General features: G+C 41.2%; 1 protein-coding gene across 25 annotated transcripts in view; it reads right to left on the bottom strand.

Annotated features, from left to right (window-relative positions):
• The window catches only part of TRPM3 (transient receptor potential cation channel subfamily M member 3), a 920173-nt gene that overhangs the window by 85355 nt on the left and 815945 nt on the right, over positions 1-18873 (bottom strand). For 9 of the 25 annotated variants that reach the window (XM_037997448.2, XM_073021528.1, XM_007969465.3 and 6 more), the window contains 6 exons: positions 18615-18665; positions 8939-8974; positions 8646-8786; positions 4682-4711; positions 3515-3804; positions 2334-2562 (listed from right to left, as the gene is read on the bottom strand). In XM_037997448.2, the coding sequence (XP_037853376.1) occupies positions 2334-2562; positions 3515-3804; positions 4682-4711; positions 8646-8786; positions 8939-8974; positions 18615-18665 (777 nt within the window). The remainder of the gene's footprint in view (positions 1-2333; positions 2563-3514; positions 3805-4681; positions 4712-8645; positions 8787-8938; positions 8975-18614; positions 18666-18873) is intronic. The other 16 variants (XM_073021526.1, XM_007969469.3, XM_037997455.2 and 13 more) reach the window with 3 other exon arrangements.

Here is an 18873-nt window from a genome sequence, read left to right as displayed (position 1 = left end):
GTCAAGTGGAGTGGATTATGTGTTATCTGATTATCTCTGTAAAAAAAGAACGCTGTCCTAAGTTGACCTTGAGAGAATACATGTAAGAAAGCATTTAATTCATTGTAGGGCATCTTCCTGGTATTTGCTACGATACAGCGGAAAACACACACACACACACACACACACACACACACACACACCCCAGTGGGCTCCGTATGCACTGAGAGAATCCCCTTACACACAAGCCCCAGGAGAAGCCAGCACTATATTTCTCTCATGTATAAACATCACGCATACATCTATACAAGGACACTAAATACGGAAGCCTTTCTTCTGAGAGGGCGGTCTCATTCTTCAGAATGAACAAGCGTGTTTCTGCATGATAATACTGACGTCCGACTGTATTCCCCGAGTCCTCTCTCACTTCTCTCAATCCTAAAACAATTCTGGGGCACAAGACTTCTAAACATCAACCTCCTTGAAGAAACTGCTCCAAGGTGAGGGGCTAAGACCCCTCTGAAGGGTCAGTAAAAATGATCCTCACGTAATGAGGCAGGGACAGTCCTTGCTTGAATGCCCACAGGGACACCAGAGTAGTTCACGGAAAATGGCTGTGAATTCATGACGCTGAATTCTGGGTGCCTGGCTGTCCTAGGAAGGCTCAGGTGGCATGCTGGCAGTCTTCAGGGGACATGACACCCTGTCCTCAGAGCTGAGAGCCGGCTTGGCTCCCTTCCTGAGGCCGGGCTTGGCGGTCACTAGCAGTGTGGCTATGGAGTGCCCATGACCCACATCACAGAACCTCTCTGTGACTCTAGGCCAAGAGCCCACAGGAAGAGTGGTATGGAGAAGGGGTGTTGGTCCCATAAAATGGTAGGTGTCAGGGGCAGGGGTGAGGTTGGGGAGGGGAGAAAATGGGAAATGGGGCCATACAGGTCAAAGGGTACAAAGTTGCAGATATGTAGGATGAGTATGTACCATACAGATGTCATGTAAAACACGAGGACTCTAGCTGAAATATGGTACTGTATACTGGACATTTGCTAAGAGAGTAGATTTTAGGTGCTCTTACACACACAAGGAAGGGTAACGAGGCAAGATGATGGATACACTAATTTGCTTGACTAGAGTGACCATTTCACAATGTATATCAAAACATCATGTTGTGTCTGGGTGCCAGAGGTTCATGCCTGTAATCCCGGCACTTTGGGAGGCCAAGGCGGGTGGATCACTTGAGGTCAGGAGTTCAAGACCAGGCTGACCAACATGATGAAACCCCATCTGTACTAAAAATACAAAAATTAGCTAGGCATGGTTGCTTGTGCCTGTAATCCCAGCTACTCGGGAGGCTGAGGCAGGAGAACTGCTTGAACGTGGGAGTTGGAGGTTGCAGTGAGCCAGTATCACACCACTGCACTCCAGCCTGGGTGACAGAATAAGACCTTGTCTGAAAAACAAACAAACAAAAAACAACCCCCCCCAGTCTCAAAAAAACCCCAAAACCATCATGTTGTATACCTTAAATTAAAACAAACAAAAAACTCCCCATATCCTTTCAATCTTCCATCTCCCATTTTTTTCTGTCTTTCTTTTCCTTTTTCGGTTTCATATTTTCCTTGAAAAACACTGAAAAGAACATTAAAAAAGCAAACGCTATACACCATCCTATTTCCCTAAAAAACAGTAACATCCCTTTCATAGTCCATTCAACCTCAGAGGTAACCGCTGCTGACAATTTACTATGTGTCCTTCCCGGTTTTTGTAGGATAGTTTGTACAGACATAACTATACATGGACACATTAAAAATGGCCTCAGATTATACACACTGGTCTGCGACTTGTTTTTCTTAAGAATAGATTAGGATCATCTAGCAATGGCTTTACAAATAAATCTATCTCAGTTTTATTTTAGTTTAAAAAGATGTCTCAAGCACATCTGGTAAGAGTCAATGTCTCTATGATACGATGCCAAGGAGGGCCAGGGGTTCAGGCACCTCTGCAGTGACAGGTGGCCTAGTGGGGACTCCTGGTGCAGCTGGCTTTGCTCATGCAAATGGCAGCCCCTGCAGTACCTGTGCACGGCCATCCACTTTGGATCCTCCGAAAAATATTAATGTCTGGGCACCCTCTCTAGAGATGCTGATGCAGCCAGGACCCAGGGGGAAGCCCCAGCCTCTATATGGAAAAAACAAAACCAAGCAACACTCTACAGGATTCTGAGGCACAGTCAGGATTTAGAACCACCCGCCTGAGATAAGAGGATGCCCAATCCCACGGCAGATTTTGGCTGGGAAAACTCTACCCCACCCGCTGGTCCTCATAGCCAGGAGGGCCTTGTTGGGTGCGCTGACCTTGAGGCCTGAGTTCTTGCGCATGCGGAGCCGGCCCATCCACATGTCGGTGAGCAGCATCTGGCTGCACGTGTGCGCGATGAAGTCGCGGTGTTTGGCAGCCACGGCAAGCTGCAGGCACGTGGCGTTGCTCCAGTTCTTCAGCTCATACGTCAGCAGTTTCATGGCCAGCTGTTCGTCCTGCTTGTAGGACTGGTCCAAGAGCTCCACAGCCAGCTGGCCGAAGTCTCTGAAAGACAGAATGGGTGGACAGTCCTTCAGGTCAGCTTGGAGACTTAGAAGATAAAAGTGGACCTGCTGGCCAACCAGAAAATGTGGTCACTGTGTGATGTAGTTGTTTCATATGGGGTCTGGTCTGTTTGTAAATTCATCTAGCCAACATCCACTAAGCATCTACTATGTGCCAGATACCATGTATAGAACTGGGGGTATAAGTCAAACAATATATGATCTCTGTACTCACGCCCTCAGATTCAGTCATATGAGTGTAGGGGGTGGAGTAATCAATCAATAGAGTACAGTATGTCTTTTTTTTTTTTTTTTTTTTTTTTGAGACAGGGTCTCTGTTTCCCAGGCTGGAGTACAGTAGAATGATCAAGGCTCACTGCAGTCTTGACCCCCTGGGCTCAAGAGATCCTCGCACCTTAGCCTCTTGAGTAGCTAGGACTACAGGCATGCACCACCACACCCAGCTAATTTTTAATTTTTTTTTAGAGATGAGGTCTTGCTATGTTGCCCAGGCTGGTCTCAAACTTCTGGGCTCAAATGATCCACACATCTCAACCTCCCAAAGTGCTGGGATTACAGGCATGAGCCACTACACCAGGCAGTATGTCCTGTTAAATGTGTCAAACTTCAGTTCACATTCCAGCCTTGCCACCACAAATGTGTGATCTTAAATTCTCTGAGCCCCATTTTTCCTAGCTGAAAGAAGTGCATAACTATGGGACCTACCTCATGGGATAGTTGAGAGGACGAAATAAAATGTTCCATGTTTCTATATTTACCACACTGTCTGTGGCACCGTGCACAATAAAGGGGAATTGTTTGTGTCCATCCTGTGTGTGCATCACTGGGGTGATACTGACTTCCCTTAAAGTTCTGAGTAGCTCAGACCTTCCAGCACTGGGAGCCCACCTTTCCTCCTCTCCCCCGACCAGCCCTTTGCTGGGCGGACCCACCTGGAATTGTGATTCAGCTCCTGGGAAATGTCATCAACCATGTCGTTCTCAGAGGCCTCATGAGCCATGGCTTTGCAGAGCTTACAGGCCACCAGGGCCTTGGCCATGGCCTCCTCACCGTGCTGCCAGAAGAACAGGGCCATCTTCTGCCGCTTCATGAGGACAGCCCACACCATAAGCTCGTGGAAAGGGAAGGGGAAGTGGTTGATCTCAGGATCATCCAAGTCAATGTCTACCTCTTCTTCCCGTTTCTTGGTTGTCTTTCTTCCTCGCCTCAAGGGAATATCATCCTGTAATTATAGGGAAATCACACAGGCTGAGTTAGAAATGAATTGGTGCACTTCAGCAAGTAGCAATTGTATATCTTTTCCCAGCTAGCTCTGGGATCAGTACTGAAATGAACTAGGCCAGCTTCCGTCCTAAAGGAACTCACAAGCTCATCCATGCCCAACTTTAAAACAGGTGATGATAAATGCATAAGCACAGTGCTGAGGGAACATGTCAGTGTTAACACTCTGATTTAAAAAATTATTTTTTAATGGGCCATTTTCTTTCTTTTCACTTCTGTCCATTTATTTCTTCAAAACGTAATGTTGTTTGTACCTAATGATGGAGAGCACTACCCTTTTTGCTGAAAGGATAAGGACAGCCTAGATTTTTATTTGCATACACGACCATAACCACATGAACAAAAGATGGCAAATGGATAATTTATCTCAAGTTTCTGAATACTTATTAGATGCAATTCTGAAGTAGTTCTGGCCTTTGGACCCGTCACCATTTGTAAACACTCGAATAGATTTTGATTATTAGAATTTATATGCTTCCTTGGTTTTCAGGTTAGTATTTCAAATAGGATTTTTTTTTTTTGTTTGCATTGTGGATACAACCTCATGGTGTAATTTTCAAAGGTGCTGTGAGGAACCCTTATGACACATTATATATATATAATTATACATATATAATGTATACATACTATAGTATGTAGTATATATAGTATTACACATTATATATACTATATATTTATAGTATATATATTACATATAGTGTATATATTATATATACACTATATATTATTTTATATATATATACTATATATATAGCATATATATAATGGGTAACAAAGAGAATAAATCATTGACACTAATACTTTGGACAAACACTTACCTCCATTCCCAGCAGTTTCAAGGCTTTGGGCTGTTAAAAAAAATGTTGTGAACAAAGTTAGATCAGTTAGATCTTTCTTTCATAAAGGTAAGAAGAGTCCTATCATATCTTTTTTGTTTTGTTTTTTTGAGACAAGGTCTCACTTTGTTACGTGGGTTGGAGTGCAGAGGCACAATCATGGCTCACTGCACCTCAACCTCCTGGGCTCAAGCGATTCTCCTACTTCAGTGCCCCAAGTAGCTGAGAGTAGAGGTGCACATTACCATGCTTGGCTAACTTTTAAAAACGTTTTGTAGAGATGGGGTCTCACTATGTTGCCAGGCTGGTCTCAGACTCTTGGGCTCAAGTGATCCTCCCACCTCAGCCTCCCAAAGTACTGGGATTATAGGCATGAGCCTCCACACCCAGCCTCCAAGAGTCCTATTATATTTTAAACAGGTAATATAAGAACACTATTGTACTATATAGCATTTATTTTATTTTGCTAAATAAAACGCCACAAGAAGAACTGATTTATAGAAATTCCAAGAGAATTTTGGATTTGGTGATTTTAATGAATCTACAGAAAATGAGGAAACTGGCCAGGCGTAATGAGATTGCCTGAGGATAGAGCCTGCAGGTTGATAATGACTTTTGTGAACCAAGATTTCTTTCACCTTCTATAATCATCTTGCTTGGCTGACACCTTCACAACATCTAGTATTTGAACGAGTGCTTTGGTCTGAATGTTTTCGCCCCCCAAATTCATATGTTGATATTCTAATTCCAAAAGTGATGGTATTAGGGGGGACACTTTCTGGGAGGTGATTAGATCAAGAGAGAAGAGCCCTCAGGAAGGGGATTAGTACTCTTAAAAAAGAGGCTCAATGCATCTCATTCACCCTTCTACTGGAAGAGGACACAGTGAGAAGGTGTCACTATGAATGAGGAAGCAGGTTCTCACCAGATAGTAAATCTGTTGGTCCCTAGATCTTGGACTTCCTACCCTCCAGAACTGTGAGAAATGAATTTCTGTTGTTATAAGACATTCAGCTGATGGTATTTTGTCGTAGCAGCCTGAACAGACCAAGACAAATGAACAAGGAAACCTTCAATCAAGCAGATCGAATCATGTATTTCTCAAACCTCTGAAAAGCCTCTATTATTTGGAGACTTGGGATATTATTCAGAAATATATTAATATGTTTAGATGCTTTATGCTGGCCATTTCTCTGTGCTGCTGCACATTAGGGCAAGAGCGAGTGGGGCCAGAGGGCCTGTGCTGATGGTGGCAAAGGTGCTCAATAGCATGGAAAGTGTCAGCACATAGGAAGCATCATTGGCCATGCTGGGAATGTGCAAAACAGGCACAGGCTGAGTCGGAGAGAAAAGGCAACTCAGAAGGACACAGACCCTGATCTATATTTAACAGGAGGTAATACAAAATTACATCTCAGGGGCCAGGAAGACCAATGTTAAGCTTTTAAATATTTCAGAATGGTTGGGCACCATCTTGAAAGTTATTTGAGTAAATGGTAAGGGTACAGCACTTACAGTTCCTCCAAATTGTATTTGACTATTCACGTTAGAACAGCTCAAACCGAATCTCTCTCTCTCTCTTTCTCTCTATTTTTCTCTCTTTCTCTTTCAGCTTCTAAAATGACTACTAGGCTAATATCTATTTCATTTTTTTCTTATTTATCCTTATTGGTGTTTTTCAAAAAATTCTGTTATATATATTTTTTCATTTTCAAACAAATGCCTTTTGTTAAATTTTAGGTGTTTTCAAAGTTCTTTACTAGTTCCACAAAATGCTTTCAGAAGCAGAAAAAAACTTTGTTAAGTATAAAAATTATGGCTCGGCACAGTGGCTCACACCTGTAATCCCAGCAGTTTGGGAGGCCAAGGCAGCAGGCAGATCACCTGAGATCAGGAGTTCAAGACCAGCCTGGCCAACATGGCGAAACCCTGTCTCTACTAAAAAATACAAAAATTAGCTAAGTGTAGTGGCATGTGCCTGTAATTCCGGCTACTCGGGAGGCTGAGGTAGGAGAATCGCTTGAACCTGGGAGGTGGAGGCTGTAGTGAGTTGAGATCACACCACTGTACTCCAGTCTGGGCAACAGGGTGAGACTGCGTCTCAAAAAAATAAAATAAAATAAAATAAAAAATAAAAAGTATGCCCACTACCAGCTAGAGCAGCAAGTCTCAGAATGTGGCCCATGGGTCACGAGGGTCCCTGAAACATTTTGAGAGGGTGTGTGTAGTCAAAGCTATTTTCATAATAGTACTAATGTGTAATTGGGTTTGGCACCATCTTGACATTTGGACTGATGGTGCAAAAACAATGGTGAGTAAAGCTGCTGGGTGCCTTGGCAAGAACAAAGGCAGTGGTACCCACCTTTACCAGATGTCATTAGACTCCAGTGTTACGCACTTGCAGAAAGCAAATGCAACCGTTTTACTTAAGAATGGCCTTGTTGAGGACTAAAAAACAATTAACTTTATTAAATCCTTACCCTTGATTAACCATCTTTTTACTGTTCTGTGGGATGAAATGGGAAGTATACTCCTAAAATAGTTCTGCTGTATACTGAACTATTATGGGTTGTCCTGAGGAAATGCACTTATGTAATTGTTTGGATTGTATTATAGCCACTTTTTTTTTTCATGGAATATAATTTTTACTTGAAGGACTGATTGGCTGATGGACTAAGGTTGTGTAGACTTGGACCTTTGGCAGATGTGTTTGGAATGACCAAAGTAAGGCTGTTATTTCAAAGAAAACAATAGATAGTATTTGTTGCCAATGACAAAATTCAAACTTTTAAGAAAAAAATTGGGATTTTGGAAAACTTAGATCTACTCCCCACACCCCCACCATGACTTTGACAGCTTTTCAGGACTGAAAGACATTTCCCATGAGATAGAGGTGATACTAATGAAACTGTATAATAAAATGTGTCAGTATTTGGAAGAGCTGCATACCTTCACAAACCAATAATTTTCCATGACCAATCTATGATGTTACAAGATCCATCAAAGTATAAGATAGACCACTGGATTTTACTTTGTTATTATTTTATTTTATTGTTTTAGAGTCAGAGACTCACTACGTTGTCCAGGTTGCAGGGCAAGGGCTACTCACAGGCATTATAATAGTATACTACAGCCTCAAACTCCTGGGCTCAAGCGAGTCTCCTGCCTCAGCCTCCTTAGTAGCTGGGGCCATGGCTGGCTCAACTAGTGGATTTTAATGTAACAGAATTTGAAAAGTTCACTTACGTGGTTTTAGATTTCACCTTGCAACTCATTTTTAAGAAACGGTTACTTATTAAATTTTGGTGTAGTATGAAAAAAAGGATATCTACAATTATATGTAAAGAGGATTAAAATACTCCTTCCTTTGATATATTTGCTATGTTTGTCATGTATTTTTATGGGGTCAGATTTTCTTTATATACTTTAACCAGAACATCCTACAATAGACTGAATCCACAAGTAGATATCTAGCCCTCTTTTATTAAGCTGGACATTACAGAAATTTGCAAAAGATAAAAAATGTTCCTATTATGAATTTATTCTTTGTTTTTGAAAATATATTTTTTATAAACATGTTCTTTATGTTAACATATAATGGGGATTCCTATGTTTAACTTAAAATGAATTAAATATTTTTAGAGTCTCCATTTAAATTTCTAACATGGTAAATAAACACCGATAGGTAGAATTCCCATAGATAAAAGCTCTTTGAGGTTCTCAACAATTTTTAAAGGTATAAAGACCCAAAACCTGGAAAACTGCTGAGTTTAATAATCTCAATGATAAGATTAATTTGAATTTCATTATTATTCTTTGATTGTTTAGGCTCACTCTCAGCGCAATTTTCTGATGTTAATTCCCCTTGGAGACAAAGAAGCCACAACCCAAATCCCATACACCCTAGTCCTTCCAGGAGGGGCCCTGAATTTGCAGCCAGCCTCACCCTCTTGGGGCCGAAGAGGTTGTGGTAGAGAGTCCGGAAGCGCTTGCGCGTGTAGTTGCAGCGATAAGCCCCGCCCATCAGGTACTCGATCACCAGGCCGATGTCAATCAGGCTGATTCTGTAGTCTGGGGGCAGGTTCCCCTATCAGGGTAGAATGAAACAAACAAACAGACAAATCCAAAAGACAACGTAGTTTACTAGGGATTCTAGTTCATGTATTCTGTAACTAGAGTAAAAAAAATATTGAAAAAAGAATCATATGAATGTATTATTATGCTGGTTAATTAATTCACCTTAAAATAGATCCAACCGAAACCTGGATACTCTCGCTTGGAAAGAAGACATAAGTTAAATAAGAAGATGCAGTAATCGTCGGCAATAATAGAAAATCAAAATATTTATTCAAGTCTTCAGCTGGGGAGAAAAAAACACCAGTGTAGAAGAAAGAAACACAAGGCTAGACACGGCAAATGCTATCACTCCCAGGCACCAGGAACCAGGTTTCCCCAAATGCTCCCCAAGCCCCTCTTTCTGTCTCTGACCCAAGCCTGTTACCACTCTCTTGATATCATTTGGTGTCTACCACCCACTAAAGGAAGACTCCTCTCAGAAGATGAGTGTCATTACCAGGGCCTCCATCAGCTGGGATTTTAGGACTCAGGTCTCCTTTACTACAAAACCTCTATCCATAATTTTTAAAAATTGATGCTTTTTTCATACAAGAAGAGCAATATTTTTAGGGAGGGGATTTTGGGTGTCAGGATGAGGTTGTATATGAACATCTCTTGCATTTAAAGGGAAGAGGGAGAGAAATTGGAGAAGACATTTTAGCAATGGAGTATTTATTTTTCTAGAATTAAGGACTTTTTTTTCATTTTTTTCTTTTAAAGAGAGTAACATTTCTTAAAGATCTAGAGTTATGGTGTCTTTTTTTAGCTGTTTGCCATCTCTAGATGCAAAAATAATAAAGATTTTCTTATTATTTACTCAATACTGCTTTCGACTTCTAAAGTTTAGGTTCTAAAGAAAATTTTTGCTGTTAGGCCAAGGGAGAGTTAGTTCCATTTGTGAGAAAGTCTGAGTGCACAGCGAATTCCAATCCACTCTCACTGCCTGCTGTAGCTCCTTCTTGCAGGAGAGTGCTCTATACCATAAATGGCTGGGTGTGACACCACGTGGGAAGCCTCATGCCCTTAGATCTATTTTGGACAGACACGAGGGGCTCCATCCACTTTTGTCCTTAATGAAAGACCCACCCAGGATGCTGTGTGAGATTTCTGCCACTTCACAGAAGACGTTCATTATGTATAGTGGTCGTTTTCCAACTTTGGTGGCATCAGAATACCCTGGGAAACTTGGTGACATTGCAAACACCTGGACTTTGTCTCACTTACTTCAATGTATCGGGGCCTCTATGTCCTTTCCTAGCTCCTCAGGTGATTCTGATGCACACCGAAGTTTGTCAAACTGCTTGTCTACTCAGTAAGGGTCTGGTGGTAGTGGTAGATTAGGCAGCAGAACTGGGAAATTCATAGTGTCAAAAGCTAATTACTTTCAGTCAGAAATTAATTAAAATTTTTTTGCTAACCTGAGGGTAGGTTTTTAGTTGTCCTTACTCAGCTTTTCTATGGGCAACTGTATTCATTTGAAGGTTTTGGGATACAGGATTAGAGGTATCCCTCTACATCATATCATTAAACCTATAGCTCTATATTTTTCTTGTTTGATTTATCTTTATATCCTCAGAACCTCTTATAATATGCCTGGCATATGGTGGGCGCTCAAGAGTGTTTTTGTTGAAAATATAAACCAGTAAAACAGTGAAATTAATTGATGTGGTTGGGATCAAGTCTGGATTTGGGTTGTTTAGTATTATCTTCTCAGTAACAAAACCAACTAGCCACAATCTGTTAGTCATCCCTGGTTGGAATAGCCCTAGTTCACTATGGAAATTTGCTGTGAAATACAGGTAATGCTGTATCTGGAATTCAGTGGCTATCCTTAATGGGGTGAGAACAAAGGGATAGTAATTGAAGCACCAGCCTCAAGCATATAAAATTCCATTGCTGCCTTTTTTTTTTTTTTTTTTTTTTTTAAAAAAAAAAAAAAAAAGAGTTTCACTCTTGTTGCCCAGGCTGGAGTGCAATGGCGTGATCTGGGCTCACTGCAACCTCTGCCTCCTGGGTTCAAGTGATTCTCCTGCCTCAGCCTCCTGAGTAGCTGGAACTACAGGTGTATGCCACCATGCCCAGCTAATTTTTGTATTTTTAGTAGAGACAGGGTTTTCCCATATTGGCCAGGCTGGTCTCGAACTTCTGACCTGAGGTGATCCTCCCACCTCGGCCTCCCAAAGTGCTGGGATTACAGGCGTGAGCCACCGCGCCTGGCCCATTGCTGCTTTTTAGACTTCCTTGCTGTCCCCAGAATTAGCTCCCACCCCAGGCCACTGGGTTCTACCTCTCCCTTGGCTTGAGGTACATGGCAGGCTTGGGCATCTAACTGGAGCCAGCCAGGCAAAATGGGGCTGTGTAAAGGGCATCATATGTGAGGGGGAACACTTTGAGACACAGACCCCTTTTGTCCTTGACGTTGGCCCTCCATAGCCTAATCTGGCATCCATTTGATGAGCTGAATAGTCCCGTCACAAAAATGGCCTCTACCCGCCTCAGAATTTCAGAATCTCCTTTGTTTGAAGATTATCTTTATCCATCTAACTGAATCAGCAAGCTAAGCTATCCTCAGGCTAAGAAAGACCAATTGTCTGCCTTCTTTATGCAAAGCATGGCAAAAAAATATTTAAAAAGGGAGCTCAGAGAAAGTTTTAAGATAGTAACTTTTCATGTTTTAGCCTTCCCATAAAATTAAACTGAGTTTAAAAATAGTACTAATGCAACCACTTTTCTCTATTATGTTGGGGCAGACTAACAAGGCCACAGTTTCTGTATCCTCTGGCTCTCCTGAACTGTTAGGCGAGGCTGTTATTTAAAGAGTAGAAGAGTCTCAAAGACTGAACCAGCCTGGGTGAGCCTCATTCATAGCGATGGGGCTCCTATGGGGATGACTGCCCGAGGATGCCCACCCGTCGTGTCATTTTCCTTGGCAGGGTGAGGAGGAAGCACACCAGCTTCCAGTCAGCTGCCCTGGGCTTCTCTTTGTCCTTTGGCCAGCAGACACTTTCCCTTAGGCTCTCAGATTTCTTTCCAGTGAAACGGGCTTGAACTCCACAGCCTTTATGGTCTGCAATGTTCAAAGACCAGGTTTCAGGAAAATCCTCAAAGGACTTATTGTGATGCTATAAAAAGGCAATCAGAGTAGCTCTATAAATTTGCGCCTAGTTTCGATCTTGTAGGAATTTAAAAAATTTAAAATGTGGGCTCACGCCTGTAATCCTAGCACTCTGGGAGGCTGAGGCGGGTGGATTGCCTGAGCTCAGGAGTTTGAGACCAGTCTGGGCAACATGGTGAAACCCTGTCTGTACTAAAATACAAAAAATTAGCCAGGCATGGCAGCGTGCACCTGTAGTCTCAGCTACTTGGGAGGCTGAGGCAGGAGAATTGCTTGAACCTGGCAGGTGGATATTGAAGTGAGCCGAGATTGCACCACTGCACTCCAGTCTGGGCGACAGAGCAAGACTCTGTCTTAAAAAAATAATAAAATAAAATAAAATAAAATGTGGATAATACCAAGCCTAACACCTATGTATTTTGCTTTGAGAAACATAGGTGTAAGTATCAGTTAGAATTCTAAAAACAAGACACCAATATTGCTTGAAGACTAATACTGAAAGGGAATATTTATGCTTTCGAGGTGTCTTTGGGAGTTGTCAGGAAAGTGATTATAGTAAAATTCAAAATCAATAAACATTTAAGGGGAAAATAGGACATTTTTAGAAAATGGCTATATCTATAAAGGACTTTTAGGGGTATATATCAGCAAGAAGGTGCTGGGATCGTCTCATATAAAGCTTGATTCTTTCAGAATGATTTATGTTTGGTCAGCCCTGAAGGAAGATAAATGATTCCATGACCACTGAGGTTCCTGCATTTTGTTTGACCACAAGGGGGCAATATTCACCTAACCGAAGCCAGTGAGAATTCCTCCCTCCCCAGCATTTTCCTGCCTCTTCCGTCTTTTTTTTTTTTTTTTTTTTTTTTGCTCTTGTCACCCAGGCTGGAGTGCAATGGCACCATCTTACTGCAACCTCTGCCTCCCAGGTTCAAGCGATTCTTCTGCCTCAGCCTCCAGAGTAGCTGGAGGCATGTGCCATCATGCCTGGCGAATTTTTTTGTATTTTTAGGAGAGATGGGGTTTCACCATGTTGGTCAGGCTAGTCTCAAACTCCTGACCTCAGGTGATCCACCCATCTCAGCCTCCCAAAGTGTTGGGATTACAGGCATGAGTCACCGCACCTTACCATCTTCTGTTTTATACATACCATAAGGCCATATAGACAAACCCAGAGTGGATGAAGGATTGGGAGCTAAGGAGTGAGTCGGATGCTCTCCTGGAAGTAATATTTGGAGGAGTGAAAATTTAACAAGTAATGTGTTTGAATTCAGCCTGCAAGGCTGGATCACATGTTTCTTCACAGAGATTTTAGGGAGCAAAGAAGTTAGGGAATAACTTTTCCTTTCTTACTAGGAAGAGTGGAAACCTTCTTGGGAAAGAAGAAATCGATTTTATAACATGAATGAAATTGAGTACAATTTAGGCCTCTTGGGATAGGTGTCCTGCATGGACTTTGAGGGGGATGGCAGCCTAAGTGCATGATACAATGCTGGGCCAATGGCCTTGATCACTGGGACCTGTGGATGTCACAGATTATGCATTTGCATTGCTTCTCCTAGGATGGGTATTGCCAGGCAAAGGGGACTTTATGGATACTCATTCAGAGAGCAGCCAGCAACATGACCCCAAAGAAGAAACAGCCTTGGGTTGGGCCATGGCCCTGACCCCATGTGACCCTGGCCAGATCACTTCCTCTCTCTGTACCTCAGTTTATGTTGTGAAAATAGGTGGCTTGGACACAGTAACTTCTAAGATCCTGTCTATTTCTAAAAATCCAACTATATGACCACTACCTGGCAGGCTGCTCTTACTCCTTTCGGCCCACTGGTCAAAGACCCTGTTCAGAGCTTCCAAGGTTGATGTAGCTTCCAATGATCCCCTAGAGTTTGATTAGTGGAACCAGAGGCTTGGAGACAAGGGGTGGTAAAAGGATAGATGGGGATGGGGTGGTGCTCAGTGCATCCAGCTCCTCTGGAAAAAGCAGAGAAGGTGAGCAGCACCTCACATGCCAACAGGTAAAGCCCAAACACCTTCTGGAGGAGTCTTCCTTTGCTTGGGTCCTTTTCAAATTAGAAGTCAAAAGGGATACTGGAGGAACAGTCATTCTGCCTGCTGTTTCTGTTCTAGCACTTCTCCCACCCGCTTCGGTAATGACTTTGGTAACTGGTAAAGCCTGAACCATTATTTCCCATTTCATGCCTTAACAATGGGAGGTCATGTGATTCAAATAATTTGCTAGACAGGCTTGAGTTCTATGGGTAGGTACAATTTGACAACTTGAAAATGTTGTCTTATTTTTTCATGCTATGAACTACTAACCTGAAGCTAAGGTTTACTTCGTGCCATGCATAAGGAAACCTTTTCATTAAAATGATAGTTTAAATTCACTAATTAGATCTGCTCTTCAAAATGATTGGGGTTTTTCAGATGTCAGCTCATGATATCACTATCAGATCTCAACTGTTTAGGAAAACTTTTTTCCTTTGAAACTCATAACAAGCCTTCAAAACAAGATTGGTTCCTTCTGATATACATAAGGTATGAAATGATTGCTGGTTGTCAGGTTTACCAAGGAAGTGTGAAGAAAAAGACTCCCCTGGGACAGCTTGTACAATAAAGAAAAGTGGACTGCAGTTGGTGTGAGTAATCACCCGGTAGGGACTTCAGCTGGTGAAAGCTCAGGGGAAAAAAGGACATCACCCCAGTGTGCAGTCCCACAACATGGCAATATATCGGGCAACCCATCCTCTGAAATATAATAATGCTTTTGCAAATTTCCATGCATTTAGCAGATGGGATTATGCAAATGTCCTTTCCTTACCCAAAGTGTGTCTGAAATGCTTTTTTTTTCTTTTGCATTCTGAAAAGCTCTGGGTCTTAATTCCCATGTAAATGAACTTTAAATTATCATAATTTCACCACTACTTCTACATAATACTCAAATAGCATCCTCCTTTGGTGGGGAAGGATAGTATAGGTAATTTGAAGTATTAGCACATTTAAGAAAGGAAAAAACTACTTTAAAACATACAGAGGCACAAATTGAGCAGACAGCTACTAAAATGGCAGGTTATATTCCACAGAAAAGCAGACAGACTTGGGCCACTCTGGTTTAATATGAGAGCATTGGTACATTCAATGGATTTATGCATGAAAATAGTTCAGAGAACTGGGTTGGTTTAAAACAAAACAATTTAAATTTCTGATTAATGCTGAAGAGCCACTCTTTTTACCTCATTGCTCCTAGATTGTTCCCTTGATATAAATAATTTGAGATTTCAAAACAAGCTTGGGAGCAATTCCCCACATTCAGCTCTGTTGGTCTCAAAGAAGAGGTGAACTAGAGATGTCACGCTGATTGACTTATGATGTTCTGATAATTCCTCAATGCATTCCTTTGGTTCTTAAGAGTTATTTACACACAATTTTACAGAAGTATTATCAAACACTATGCTTAAGGTCTAGGACTGTGTTCCTAACTCATGAATAGCATTTTGTACCAGAGTTAATAACTTATTCATTAATTTTTTTACAGATTAAACATATATGCACACATATATTTGCCCCCATAATGGTAAAGAAGAAAGCACACGTTAATTATTATTATATTCCTTAATTTTGAAAATTGCTTTAAGTTCCCAAGATTTTCTTAGCATTTTAATTCTAGTTTCGCAGCCTTTGATTATCTCATTGGCCTAAATTGCTGGCAGTCACTTGAAACCACCTGAAAGTCACCTGAAACCATCTGAAAATTGCTGAAAGTCACCTGAGAAAGTTGTACACCAATGTTAATTTCTCCCTTATTCACTTCTTCCCCAAACACCAAACAAACAAAAATCTTCATTTTCAGCTCCCTTAATCCATATAACATAAAATGTAGGCACTGAGACTCCTGTGACTACCATTGTTCATCTTTCTTGCTCTCCCATTGTTGGATACTTACCGTCACCCTGGAAATAATGAATTCTGCATTTCCTGCTTCTACTTTTTCCCAAGGAAAGAAATTAAACGTTGGCTTTCTGTTTCTCCCTGTCTTATTGGCAGTCTCTTTTTCCAGGTAAAAGGATAAATTATTTCTAGGCCAGTTCAGTACTATTCTTGGTCATTTGTTATCATTTTTTCCAGTTACTAAATTTGTAAGTAAATGGTAAATGCATGCTTATATAATGATTTTCTTGCTCTAATATTTGGATCATACTTAAAAGGGAAAAAAAATAGTTGCTTTTAATCCTTCTTCCTCCCAAATTCTTACCATCCTGTTCTTTCTTGTTAGTATATATTATTTTTGAGGTACATCTTTAGCTGAGAAGCTACAAAAAACCCTATTTTAGAGATACTTTACATGCCTTCTAATAATACAAGTGACGTGAGCAAATGTAAAAGGCAGCTCAAGGGACTTCAGAAAAGAGAAAACAATATTGCAAAGCAGAGTCCTATGGGGAAAAGAAAGTAATGAGAGGGATTTTAATCATTTATACTCAGTGAAATCTAACTGCAAAAAAATCCCTTTGAAAATCAGACAAGACATTATTGCTGGGAGGCTGGGTCATTGAATTGGATGAGCGACTCTTTTTAAAGGTTTGGATTGGTGATGACTGGGATTGAGGGATAAAGGCATAGCTGTCTCTTTAGAAAACCTCACAATTCCTTCAGGGACAGAGATTAACTTAAGGAAGGAAAGAATACCCCAAGTCATTACTTTAGAAAAACTCAAAACATTTGATTGAACATGAGCAACAACTATCTCACTGAAGAAGACACATCAAATGTGTCTACTTCTAATCTTCTGAGTTTAGTTTTCAGGCAATTTTAAGCCAGGATGAATTAGACAAAATTGGAAGGTTCAAAGAAAAGAGAAATGGGTTTGTTGAAGGCAGATCTACTACGATGGCATGGAATGGGTAGACCAGTGAAAGATACAATCTCAGGAAAGTGGTTGTTGAGTTGGGAGTACAGATTGCATAGTGTCTTCTCCCCTTGTTTTGAAAGAACTACAGGCTTCACCCACTCAAGCAGATGAAAAGTCCTTCATGAGATGGGAGGAAAGTTTGCAAGGGCCAAAGGATGGAGATTTTGATTTTTTTGTGTGTTATTTTTATATCCTTTACTCATTCTTAGCAAAGGTCCAGCAGGTGAATAGGTACATTATAAGTAGCCCAGGGACTTTGCTTGGCCTTTCAAAGGAAAAATAAAAAAGTAGTTACAGGATGCCTAAGGGCAATTCTAGCCAATCACTTCCTGTGAGATGAAGGAATCATACTGTATTTTTGACTTCACTTTGTAGCTTTCTCTGAATATGTCCTGTGGACTTTCGTGGACAATTGTTACCAAGTGGTGATAGTGGGCATATGTGTGCATGTGTGTATGGGCACATCTGTATGGGGCGGGGGCAGTGCCATATTCTGTTTTATTTTTTGGAATTAAAACATCACTTTCTGGGATGGGTTTAAGGGTTCAGAACTCAAGCTACCTCTGAAGGAGATAATATGGGGCAAAAGAACAAGTACTTGGCTAAGATTAAACAGAATCTCCCTATGCCTCATTCTTCTTGTCTTTAAATGGGAATAAAACTACATTATAATAATAAAATAATAATTTTTTTTAGATGGAATCTCACTCTGTTGCTCAGGCTGGAGTGCAGTGTGCGATCTTGGCTCACTGTAGCCTCTACCTCCCAGGTTCAAGTGATTCTCCTGCCTCAGTCTCCCAAGTAGCTGAGATTACAGGTGCATACCACCACACCCGGCTAATTTTTGTGTTTTTAGTAGAGACAGGGTTTCACCATGTTGACCAGACCAGGCTGACCTTGAACTCCTGACCTCAGGTGATCCACCTACCTTGGCCCCCCAAAGTGCTGGGATTACAGGCATGAGTAACTGTGCCTAGCCTGTAATAATAAAATAATAATTCTATTTCATAGAATTGTTGTGAAGATTAAATGAGTTAAGATGCACTCAAAGTATGCAGCAATGCTGTATACCTAGTCATCACTAGCTCATGACTATTATTATTTTATCATTATTAATAAAAGAAACTGAGCTTTAAACCTAGCTCTTCACTAACCACCAATATAGCTCTCATCTCCTTGTAGTTCGGCTTCCTCATCTGTAAAATGAAAATAATGCTACCTGATCCATACCTATCAACACTTTTTTCCCATCCAATGAGATGACAAGTATTCTGGAAAAAATAGAATGTTAGAAGAATGGAATGCATATTTATGTTTTAGTCCCTGTTTTTAGAAAATTTGGAGCTATGCTTACTGACTACACTCTATGTAATGGTAGATGTGACATTGTATCAGGAGCTGGTGAATGAAAATTTACTCTTGTGGTCAGTCAGGCAGCATGGAAACCAGCTCCCCAAACAGTGAGGGGCATATGGAAAAGTACAGGTAATGGCATAAATCCACTTGGCAAGGGAAAAGCTGAGAGTTCCACTACCCAAAAGCATTATGTCCAACGAAAGCATCTAAAAGCACGGCGATTGGTGATAACACCACAGCTGCATCATGAACAGAAGCTTCAGAGTTAAAAGACACACGCACACACACTGTTCCGAAATGAGGGGCACCTGATAGGGACAGGAATACTCTGGCAGCTCATGCAAAACAGAGGCACTCTCTAATCACAGGAAGCAGTCAAGACAGGGCCTCCGACCTGTAGTCGAGAGGGTTCTTACCTTTTTGACATCCCTGACCAAGTGGTACAATGTATTTGAGGGCCCATGTCTCTGAAAACAATAAAGAAGAATCAAACAGTTTTGCTAGTCAGGGGCTCTGGTTGGCAAGGCAAGAAGGATCTGGAAGGAAGGGCTCTGGCTGGTGGAGGGCAGGTCACTAAGATGGACCTTGTTTTAGTTGCTCAGTGTATCTGCCTTTTCTTTCTTTCTTTTACATTGTCCCCATTTGCAGATGAAAAGCTTTGTCAGTGACTTTTGT

This window comes from Chlorocebus sabaeus, chromosome 12 (genome assembly GCF_047675955.1).
Source record: "Chlorocebus sabaeus isolate Y175 chromosome 12, mChlSab1.0.hap1, whole genome shotgun sequence".
Taxonomy (NCBI): Eukaryota; Metazoa; Chordata; class Mammalia; order Primates; family Cercopithecidae; genus Chlorocebus; species Chlorocebus sabaeus.
The sequence above is the reverse complement of the archived record's forward strand: the minus strand, read 5'-3'. Positions and strand labels throughout refer to the sequence as shown.